At 31.5% G+C, this 12,321-nt stretch overlaps 1 protein-coding gene across 1 annotated transcript in view; it reads left to right on the top strand.

Moving 5' to 3' along the window:
* The window catches only part of LOC115882214, a 101,168-nt gene that overhangs the window by 25,402 nt on the left and 63,445 nt on the right, over positions 1 to 12,321 (top strand). The window contains exons 5-14 of the mRNA XM_030900129.1: positions 1,552 to 1,903; positions 3,782 to 4,079; positions 6,238 to 6,411; positions 6,861 to 6,970; positions 7,027 to 7,221; positions 7,713 to 7,841; positions 7,978 to 8,348; positions 9,672 to 10,122; positions 10,177 to 10,312; positions 11,708 to 12,000. Coding sequence (XP_030755989.1) covers positions 1,552 to 1,903; positions 3,782 to 4,079; positions 6,238 to 6,411; positions 6,861 to 6,970; positions 7,027 to 7,221; positions 7,713 to 7,841; positions 7,978 to 8,348; positions 9,672 to 10,122; positions 10,177 to 10,312; positions 11,708 to 12,000 — 2,509 coding nt within the window. The remainder of the gene's footprint in view (positions 1 to 1,551; positions 1,904 to 3,781; positions 4,080 to 6,237; positions 6,412 to 6,860; positions 6,971 to 7,026; positions 7,222 to 7,712; positions 7,842 to 7,977; positions 8,349 to 9,671; positions 10,123 to 10,176; positions 10,313 to 11,707; positions 12,001 to 12,321) is intronic.

Genomic DNA, 12,321 nt, shown 5'->3' with positions numbered 1-12,321 from the left:
GTTGAATGTTACCTATATTTTCTAGTTATTGTGTTATACAGGGTGGTCCTTGTAAAAAAATAAGTGCAAGTATTTTTAGGGGTAGTATATTCGGTCCCAGAAACGATATGTAGTAGATTAGATTTACAAGAAAGAAAATCTAGAAAAGATCCAGAGGTTTTTAAAATTTAAGCGAAAAATCATTTTTTGTTTGAAATTTTCAAAGTTAAATATCTCGGTTATTTTGGAATCTGAAACGGTAAAGCGATTTTTTTTCTTTTATCGAGATCTACCAGCCCTGAAAATATTTTGATCCCAGAAACACGTCTATGAATTTTTTTTCGCAAAAAAAAGATGTTGAAAATCGTGCATTTTCTTTTAAATTTCCCTGTATATTTTTCGAAAACTTATTAGAACTACCCGTTCACCGCAAATTTTCCTACGGTATAATTTCTTAATCTCTGATATTACCATAGATACGGCTTTACTCCATGGTTACGGCACTAAAAGGGATGCAAATACAGAAAAAATCCGGTGGCTCTCAAAATTTTTTCAAAAAAATATCAATTTTTTTTTAATCTACCAACTTAAATAACTCGGTTATTTTGGACTTATCTGAAAAATGGAAGAGATAAAATATGTTTCTTTTATCGAGATCTACCAGCCCTGAAAATGTTTGCACTTATTTAAGTCTCACCCTATATAAGAAATGACGAATGGGATCTCATAATATTAATCTAAATTAATGTTACTCCGAGAAAAACAAATTCTAACAATGAAAGATTTTTATATTTTTCATTTAATTCCTTTTTAAAATCTTTTACAAACAATTTCGATAATGGAAATGATCCCCCTGAGGTATTTTTATTTCTTGTTCTATATTTTCATCCTTGTAAGAGTTATGCGGTGCAAAATCCCTATAAAATAATAGTATTTTGGTCCATTAGGCTTAACTACCCCCGTAAAGAGGGAAAGAGAAAACATGTGAAAAGGGACTGACAAAATAAAGGGGACAGAAAATATGGTCACCGTCCCTTTGCAAAGCGAAACTCAATCAAAAATATGGTTTGTCTCTAAATGTCAACATTTATTTTGGCTCTATAGATTTAAGAAATAAATAAAAATAATCCGTCCTGGTAAACTTTATGATTGTATTATCGAATCTCAGTTTTTTTTTAATATACGGTAATTTGGTAACTACCTCTAGATTATTTGCGAAAGAAATACCAAAATAAGTGATTTTTAAATTCAATTTACTAGCATAAACGATGATTTATTACAGCATAATTTAATTGCAAACAAATTTTGTGTATAATGCCGACACATGGTATGTTTATTAGATGAAAATTTAATATAGTTAGTTTACTCTAATATTAACGACTATCGATTACTTCCGACTTATATAGGTGAAATATCTATAAATAAATACTATGTTATTAAATAAACATAGAAATAATGTATGTATTAATGAAATTATAAATCTTATCAAAGATGTTTAATGTGCATTGCAAAACCACCTCTATTTAGTGACAAATTTTAGAAGCTGAAATTTGTATTATATTTGTTTTTCAGGAAACATATATTAGATGCACTGCCTTATGTAAACACCGCTGGGTCAGTGTCACTGATAAAAGACATCATTATAGCTGGAACTGTGCCTGAAAGTACTGTAAACGATTGGATGTTGTCGCTTGCATTTATAAGGAACCCGAACGAGGATATGATGGAATCGTCTCTAATAATTCTAAAGGAAAAACAATTTTCCAGAACCGTTGCTCTAAGTGTGGCGTCGCTAACTCACACATTCTGCAACCTGCATTCCGATTGTGGAAATAGCGAAACGGTGCGCTCTATAGTGGAACATTTCGAAAATTATTTGCTGAATCTGATTGAAGTTAGCAACGAGAAAGATAGTCGCGATAATGTAAGTTTGAAGGTAGAACTTTAATGTAGAGATACAAGAGCTTAGAAATGTTTTAAATTATATATTCCATTGTCGAATGGGAAATTACACCTTACATAAATAGTCGGAGAGCTGGCTACATAAAAAACCTTATCATCGTTACATGGCTAATTTTTCTTGTGAAGTATCCTTTTGTGTAGCCATTGTGAAATAGTCATGTCTGCCAGCGCGATCCCGGGGCTTAAAGCGGGGGCAGCCAATCGTTAGTGTGAAATTTTGACACTAAAAATATTATAAGGTACCTACACGAATTATAATTGCCAAATAGCTTTTATTTATTATTAAGAAAGATGTAAAACTGTTGACAGACATTTTTCTCGTGGCTAAAACGCCGGCAGACAACGCGAAAGAGTTAGTTTATTTATTAAAAAAAATGAAAGACATGTTTATTTATTTAAAAAACCGTATGCAAAAAGACAGATAAAAAATTGTGGCTCAATCAGCGGAAGACAGTTATAAAAAACGCGATATTACTCTACAGGGTGAATTTTAAATAAGTGCAAATATTTTCAGAGCTGATAGATCTCGATAAAAGAAACATATTTTCTTTTTATCGTTTTCCAAATAAGTCCAAAATAACCGAGTTATTCAAGTTTGAAAAGTTAAACAGAAATTGATTTAGTTTTAAAGAATTTTGTGAGCCACCTGTTTTTTTTTCTGTACTTGCATCCATTCTTTTAGTGTCGTAGCCATAGAGTAAAGCCGTAAGCATGGTAGGTTAAGAAATAATTATACCGTGGGTAAATTTGCGGTGAACAGGCAGTTCTATAAAGTTTTCTAAAATATACAGGAAAATTTAAAAATAACGCACGATTTTCTACATCTTTTTTTTGCGAAAAAAAACACATAGACGTGTTCCTGAGATCGAAATATTATATCATCCTTAAAAGTATTTTCACTTATTTAAGACTCACCCGGTATAAGCGTTTTCAGGAAACGCTGGCCGCCTTAACAATTGAAACATAATACCTGTAAGTCTACAAAAATTTTACGGTGCAGATATCGACTAAGAGGAAGACTCGTTTGAGAGGGCGAGGATCTGCAATACGATGAGTCGGATACAAATAGTGAGACAGAATAGTAAATGTATGATATCTGTTTTGAAATAATAAAAAAATATATTTATAATTTAATGGTATACATGATTTATCTATACTTAAATGGATGTGAACGTTCCCTGAAAGCCCTAGGAAAAGCCCTAAAAGCGCTAAAAGGCGAACGTTCCCTGAAAGCGCTAGAGTAATATCGCGCTTTTGATAACTGTTTACAGCTGATTTAGCCACAGCTGATTTTGTCTGCCCTTTTGCATACGGCTTTTAAAATAAATAAATATGTTATTCCACCAATCGGCATGCACGTATGCCATATTTTTTTCATTCTTCACACTTCATTTTTTAATAATTTTAAAATTTCATGCCTCTTTCGCGTTGTCTGTCGGCATTTTAGCGACTAGAAAAATGTCTGCCAACAATTTTCCACGTTTCTTAATAATAAATCAAAGCTATTTTCGCAATTATAACTTGTGTACTTTATAATATTTTTAGTATCAAAATTTCACCCTTTCGATTGGCTGCCCCCGCTTTAAGCCCCGGGATCGCGCTGGCAGACATGACTATTTCATAATGGCCACACAAAAGGATACTTCACACAAAAAATTAGCCATGTAACGATGATAAGGTTTTTTATGTCCAGCCAGCTCTTAGTCTAAAACTTAGAGAGGTACGCAAATCGATATGAAAATTCAGTTTGTACTGAACAGCAATAATTAATTTGGTTTAAAATGATAATTTGAAAAATTAAGTTCGATTTTATCAAAAACGAATGTTTTATGCTTCTTAGATAATAGTGACACTGAAGGCGTTATCTAGCATCGGGCTGATATCCGAATATTTTGAAGAAAAACTTTTTAAACTCGTGGAGGACCCTAATCTAGATGTGGCTATAAGAATTGCGGCTGTTGAAACTTTCAGACGTCTACCTTGCGAGAAAAGCAGAAGTTATTTCGAAAGTATATTTAAGGACCTGGATCAAGATAGCGAAGTTCGGATAGCTGCATATCTTCAGGTGATGAGGTGTCCCAGTTACATGATGCTCAGAGATATTGCATCTAATCTAAAGTACGAGGAAATTAATCAAGGTGATTATTAACTATTTTCTCTACCGGTATTTACTATTAAAAAAAGTAATCAAAAAAGAGTCGGAAATCATATACATTCAAAGCGTCCATTAGAGATTATGGACTATTCAAAAATCACCACTTTTAATTTTATTTTAACTATGTGTTAACAAGCAGTCAGAACATACATTAAACATTTTGAAGCAAAGGAAAACGTAAACTAAGTATAGTTTTATACAGGGTCCGGCAGTAGTGTTCGGGCATCTGTAGCTTCTAGAATAAAAAACTTAGGAATTTTGTTTAAGTGCAAACCTAAAGTATTGTTACGGATTCCGTGGGTCCACTATTTAAACTCACGATAAAATACTTAACGAATTTATTTGTCTCACTCTGTACACACAACTTATACTATTTAAAACACAATTTATGCAACTACTATTACTCTAACGATATTTCACAATTTAAAGCGCGGCATTATTAAACTTCAGACTGGTCCAACTGTCCAAGCGCGGGCCTTATATTCCCCCTGGCGATTATTTCTGGAATTTTCTAAAGAATTCTGTAATTTTCTTTTACTTTCTGGCGAATTCGCCAGGTTCCTCAATGCACGTTGCGGTTATGTAGCAGTAATGCAGTTATGCAACCAGTAATACACCTTGACCTTGACAGTATGTTTCAGGACGTATTTCGGAAAATATTATAACTTCTATTTCTAGGGTGGCTCAAAAAAGTGCGAGTGGATCGGGATTTTTTTTTAATGGAATACCCTGTATATTATTGCATTTTTGGCTTCCTTTAAGATCACTTTACATAATCCTAAGATATGAGTAAGTATATTTCGATAGTTCCAGACACATTAATAAATAAATAAAAAATATATGTTTTCAGCCTATCTAAAAAAAATATTAAAAATACAAGAATTGGTCCTGAAATCAAAACTATATTAGGAATTTACTTTAGATGATTTCTCCTGACTTATACAAGGTTCAAAATTCTACGCCAAACTTTGTAAAATCTAAAATAAATTTTCTTGATTTTTTTAAATGGAACACCCTGTATATTATTTTTTCAATAGATAGAGAATTAAAAAATAAACATTTTCTGCATTTAGTATATTTCAAAAAATTTAATGGTTTTACAGATATTTGCGGTTTCATATTTCATATGGCATTTTCCACAGTAAATTTTTATCAAAGTCACCCAATAATTTTTCTCTCATATTTTACCGTTGAAAGAGCCATATGAAATAATACAGCAAGTATCTCCGAAGCCGTTAAAAATTTTGAAATACTCTAAATACAAAATATGTTCAGTTTTTAATTCTCCATCTATTAAAAAAATAATGTATGATTTAAGATTATGATATTTATAGCAAAGTAAGTACAGACCTTAAAAAGGGCTGAAAAAAATATTTTTTTTATTTATTTATTGATATCTCTAAAACTATTAAAACATATCTAAAAATATCTTATGACTATGTAAGGTCATCAGAAAGGAAGCCAAAAATGCAATAATATACAGTGTATTCTACTTAAAAAAATCATCCCTATCCAGTCACACTTTCTTGAGCCACCCTGAAGAGCTCAAATTATTTTCCTGAAATAGATCCTAACACATACTTTAGGTTTGCACTTAAACAAAATTCCAAGGTTTTTTATGTGAGGAGCTACAGATGCCTGACGCACTATTGCCGTACCCTGTATATTCGATTTAGTTTTATTAAAAAAAAAACGAAAAACTGTAGCGTTTTCTACAAGGAAAATTTTAGTTTTAATAATCTAGTTCCAGGTAAAAGAAAAGCTGCACTATTTTATTATTCCTTGAAGCTTGAAGAAAGTAAAATCATGCTGAAATCTGCATACAAATACATTTATTTTAGAGTTTGCCCCGGAGATATGTTAGCAATTTTGCTTAAATCTACTGCTTGCTAAATTTGCAAGCCTTTACGAGATAGTAGCAATTTATAAGTCGGTTTAAAGAAATTACATACTAGATTGGAAATCTCTCTTGTTTTTGTTTGTTTTCAATCATGCTATAAGAAAACAATATTTTTAAAGAAATACCTTAATAGATCAGTGAGAAATTAACTAGTGTAAATGAGTACCGAATGAGATATCTGATTTAATTTTAACTGAAGAAATCTGATTTTCAACTTCATTTAATCTGTTATATATTCCAGTTGGTGCATTTGTATGGTCCCACCTTAACAACATTATAAAATCAGCCAACCCGTTAAAAGTAGAAGTTCAGAGTCTATTATCAGAGCCGGATCTAGTTAAAAAGTTCAACACGGACATCCGAAGATTTTCACATAATAGAGAAGGGTCTTTATATTTCGACGAGTACAATATTGGTAAGTATTAGGATAAAAAGCCTACATTCTTATTAGTAGACTAGAAGTAACCGTGCCAAGGTGAACGTCTCTAATAAAAGGACTTGAAAAAGAATAAGAAAAAAACATATTTCAGCTTGACGTGACAATGGCCAAGAATTTTTTAATTAAAATTTTCATAGTATGTTTCGATTAAAAAAAAAGAGAGAAGCATAAATTCGGTAGAGCCCTTATCACAATTTATTACAAAAATAAAATATTTGCCCAAATAAATTTTATTAATCTAGTCGTTGGTCGATAAAAAGGAAAAATTAAAAAAAATCTTCCGTTACTGTACTTACAGGATTCTATACTCTGTAAATGCCATTAAAAAATAAGTCTAAAGTAACCAAATACGTTTAACTTTAATGCTTTAACTGTAATAAAGTATTTTGGTTCAAAAATGTTACATTTGCTTTTGTATTTTACAGGTGGAAACTATGAAAATAATATTATTTTTTCACCGTCATCCTACATACCGAGGACGGGCATGTTAAATCTTACAGTTGATTTATTTGAAAAATCTGTCAACTTATTTGAGGTAATACATTATAAAAATTAGCACGGGATTTTTACGCTGTTCTTTATGATTTAAAGGTTCATGGAAGAATGGAAGGTTTCGAACAGTATTTGGAGTCGTTCATTGGGCCTAAAGGAAAGGCCAACGTAATCAAGGAGAAAATGGAAGAATACAAATTAAGGTTTACCAGGCAACCTGACGAGAATAGTTTGGTTGAAAGCAAAGTACAAGAGATTGCCGATAGTGTTAATAATGTCAAATCGGATCCTCGAGTAAGTTAAAATTATTCTTATCGAAGCAAAAACTTCAAAGTTCAATCAAATCAAAAACTTCTCAGTGGCTCTTTACTCATGAGTAATACTTTATTTCTTATATCGAGTTAACCGTGTCATGTGGGGTATCGTATGAAAAGGCTTCATTAGCGCCAGCTTAAACAGGTTGTTAATTATTTTGATGATGTATAGTTTTTGATTTATAACAAAAAATGAAAAAAAAAACTATCGTATGTACCTAAAAAATTGTACGGGCGTAATTTCAATTGCTTTTCTATAAGACTAACTAAGATTAAGATATAATATATAGTCTTGGGTCGGTACTTACATACATATTGTAAGTCGGAGACAGAAGAATGTCACTTAATCTGAGTCTATATTTTATCATGTACTTGGAAAAATACGTGCCCTTCTTTCTTTGTTCAGTACATCTTATTGTACTGAGCGTATTGACAGACCTCGCTGACACTACTGATTATAATATTTTGTAGGTTGCATTTGGAATTCGGGTGTTTGGAAATGATATAAAATATGCCGCTTTCAATGGAATGCATGAAATTCATCAAGGTCTTCAAACCTTCAACTTTTTTCATCATTTAAAGCATATTTTATCTGGAAAGGTAAGACTTAATTAATAAAATATACTGACAGTATTACTGTGGTAATCGTAATACGTGAAAATTGAATAATACGCTAATATATATTGGGATAAATATTTATTAATTTATTTTTTGGGAATTGATATTATTTTTGTAGGAAATTAATTATAAAAAATCGTCGATGTTCCTGGACAGCAATTACATATTAGCAACAGGAGCTGGGTTGCCACTGTACTTATCGGCTATCGGTACTGGAGCAGTCAACATAAAGCTATTCGGTTCATTAAAAGCTTCCGACTTCTCCAAACACAAAGAGCTCGACCTAGTGGCAAATTTCGAACCGACAGCATCAGTAGACATTTCCGCCGAAATGTCCTTAAATAGCTTTTATGCCACTACTGGAATCAAATTAAAGACCAACATGCAATCATCTATTGCTCTCAAAGGAGACGTGAAAATAAGAGGCACTCGATTGGTCAGCGTTAAATTCAGTTTGCCAAAGAAGAACGCGAAAATATTTGGAGCAAGGTTCGTTTAAATAAATATATGTATATATAAGGTGCATTGTGTAAATATCTTATATGAGATACTATTACTTACTAACTAAAAGGCGTAGAACACGAGAATGTAGACCATTTTAGCCTTACGAGTTCATTACATTTGTAGATAACATTTTAGCTGCCATGAAAACAAGGCTTTCTTACAAAACCTAACAATTTCAGCTATTAGACCATTATATATTCTAAATCTATATAAAAGTTCTTCTCACAATTACTTTTAATAACTTTAGGATGATGTTTTCTATTCTTTTAAGAGTCTTGAAAACCTGTAAAAAATAACCAAAAATGGGCAATTTGATGACTTTTTTCCATGCATATTCTAGTGAAATTTGTCGATTTTGGTCAGGTCACCGATTTTTGATAAAACTTATTATTACTATTATTAACTAACTAAAACGCGTAGAGAACATGAAAATGTAGGTTATTTTAGGGGCGTTATTTTATACGAGTTCAGTATGGGTAACGTTTCAACTACTATGAAAAATCGTTTGAGTTCTCTAAAAATCCAGTTTTTTACATAACTAAAATATTTAAGCTGTTAAACCATTATATTATCTAAATCTATGTAAAATTTTCTACAAATATTGTAATTTTTATAATTTTGGGACTATATTTAATATTCTTCTAAGGGCCTTGATAATAGAGAAAAAATACTAATGAAATTTTGTCTAGGGCAACGATTTTGATGAAAAACCTAATGTTATTTACTAATTAAAAGTCGCAGAACACGACAATATAGGCTATTTTGATAGATTACAATACATAATGAAGAAAATGCAGGCAAAACTTTCGCATAAATTATAAAATGCATTTAAAGCCATCAAATATATACAATCCCATGGGGTAATGATAAAAGTAATATTCCAAATTGAACTGATTGTCGCTCTAAACCGTTAAGTAATATTTTCGCACCGAACCAGTTTATTTATTTTTAAAGCGAATCGAATTAATCAAAGCCATTGTTTTGCTAGAATTAAATCATATTTATTTTAAATTTTATATACCGGCGATTTAATAAAATATTGGTCCTCGGCTGGATAATTTCATTCTGAATTTTCATTTTATTTTCTATTATTGTTATCCAGGTTTTGGTAGTCAAAGTCAACCACATTTTTTTATAAAACTTATAAAAAAAATTATAAAAAGAAATAAAAATTATTTTGTATCAGTGGCATTAATGCTTTAGAAATTAATAAAATAATATTCATGTCATATTCCTGCCAAACGTAGCAATTTAGCAACCAAAAAAACAACCATTTTTTTTTCTAAAATTCCTTAATCCTGATTTTAGGTCCGAAGTTTTTGTCAAACAAAATGACCTTGAAATCCCTCAAACCGGACTATCAAAGAAGACCGTTTCAAACTCGGTGTGCTCTTGGTCTGCAGTGTCCAACGCAATTGGATTAAAATTATGTTTAGATTATACTTATCAAAACTCAACTAATCTGTTACGAGCTCCATACTATGTGTTATCTGGACCAGCTAACTTCCAGATTTATCTGGAAAAGTCTGACCCTACAGCTAACATTTATTTATTCGAATACAAATCTGTTGAAGGACACGGTACTCGCGTGGTGTCCTTTACTTTTGATACTCCAGAGTCGGCAGTTAAGAGACTCATACATGCGAATATTACCATTGATAGGACAACTCACAATTTGACAATGCTAATGGAATCCTCTTCGGGAATTATTCTAGCAAAAGGTAGAATGAAAAATACAGAGGAAGAGAAATACTTACAAGTACTAAATTATTCCGATGTTATTTACCATTATTAGTAATTGATTTGTTTGTAGATGACACTGGACATAAACAACATGAAACACTTGGAAACAGGCGTTGCTTATGAAAGAATTAACAAAGCCAATGGATACACATATAAACCAAAAATATTCCTAAGGGTAAATGAGGAGAGCGTAATGGAGCTTCAAGGTAAATCACAAAAAACTTACTCCTTTCAAGAATTAGAATGTATTTCAAGTTCGAAAATCGCCATGTATACTGGAGACTAAGGACTGATTTTTATTTTAATACAGCTTATAGGTAGCTTCACTTTCACTAAAAATCAAGCCTCCTGCGTACCATTTAAAACTAGAGCACCCTCTATAGCGTAAAGTTATAATCCGATAATAGAGCTTTCATTTAACCACATGAACAGATTTATACATTCAGAGAATAATTTGATCGTTTAGTATTTAGCGTAAAAATTGATTTTCTATAGTGTGTGTTCATATCGACATCGAGATAGTAATTACATTGGTGCAGACAAGCAAGAAAATTTGATTAAACTTCTGACAACAATCAATTACGTGCAAAAGGGCCCATAACTCTGTAACTTTCCAACCCGTTATATGATATATAGACCTATGTAACTAGGGATTTAGATTCGTTTACAAGTGTGCACACAATTTTCTCACAAATTGATTAAGCTATATCCCAAAATTCGCTAATGACTTTTAGTTAAATCCTTTAATTTCACTTGGGTATTTCGTATACATTTATTACCTTTGTTAGGCCTATCTCAAAAGGATTTGTATAGGTTATTTGGAAATAACTTTAACAATTTTTGGCATTGAATTAGTTTATAATGATAAATGCATATTCATGTCGACGAACTAATTTTCCATAAACTAAAATTAATATAGCATCAGTTTGACTATATAAAAAATACTTTCTTAATTGAGCCTTTTTATTATAGTAATATTTTATTCTGTCATTTCTAGATAGCGATTTTACAGCATCCCGGCACGAAAAACCGGCACCTTAATTTTGATGTATTTTAAAGTTTTATATATTTGTGTGTGTTATAATGGGCCGATTTTGATGATCTTTTAAGCAATTTGTACCTAGATTAATCGAATTTTTAGTATATCTTTCTAAATGACACATGAAAGTTTCCATCTGTCAATTATACGAGGGAACACAAAATGTTATTTTGGTGAAAGTTTGAAACACCCAATCGATTTTTTTTCAAATTTATAATGAATTCCGCCTAAGGAACTAGGATGTATATCAACGGAATATAAGGAGAAGGTTAAATGAAGCAAACCCTATGTCAAGAAGCCTGCTTCGGAACCACAATTTACTAGGTCTAAATCTAAAAGATCATCAAAATCGGTCCATTAGAACACAATATAAAAAACTTTAAAATACATCAAAATTTTAATACATCATAATTCATAATAAACAAGAGTTGCTTTTATAAACTAATTCCCTTATTTCTGTATATTCTATATTTCATTATCCTGTTGTAAGCGAATATATGTGTTATAATTCTAAAACCCATTATACTATTTACTCGTATTTACTACAACGTTAAAATTTTAGGCTCAGTGGACCTCATAAGCAAAAGGGATATAGCACAATACACTGTGGATTTAAAATTCAACACGAAACGTTTAGCATCCAAACTTTTTGGTTATATATCAAAAACTGAATCGTCTGTTGGCACTGATTTGCACTTGGATTATAAATTCGTTGGTACAAAAGAAGAGAGGGTATCTTTCAAATTTAGCTTGGCAAACCGATCGAGAAAAACCCTTGATCGATACATCGGAACGTGTGATGTTGAGTCAACAGCTTATCCGAATTTTAATTTCAACACGAACGTTACATTTCAGGTAAATGTCAAACAAGGGAGGCGCTGAATTTACTATCCTACTTAGCAGACAACATACAGTAGACTTGTTCATTTTATAATTACCCCTGCGTTGTTTTATTAATTTTTTAAATAATTTTTGACTATCAATCGGAGATGGGAATATAATAACCTTTGTAAAACTGTCTCAGATACTGGCTTTTGTCAAAACCCGGAGACTGTATGATAAATTATAACTCAAAAATGGGGACCAGTACATCTGTAAGCTCGCAGTAATTAACCGCTCTCTCACACATTCGACATTCTACATTTCAATGTTCGAACTAGATCTCCTACATTCTAT

Source organism: Sitophilus oryzae, unplaced genomic scaffold (genome assembly GCF_002938485.1).
Source record: "Sitophilus oryzae breed Bouriz unplaced genomic scaffold, Soryzae_2.0 scaffold_177_pilon_pilon, whole genome shotgun sequence".
NCBI classification, from domain to species: Eukaryota; Metazoa; Arthropoda; class Insecta; order Coleoptera; family Curculionidae; genus Sitophilus; species Sitophilus oryzae.
Note: the sequence above shows the minus strand (reverse complement) of the source record. Positions and strands in the feature narration are given on the sequence as shown.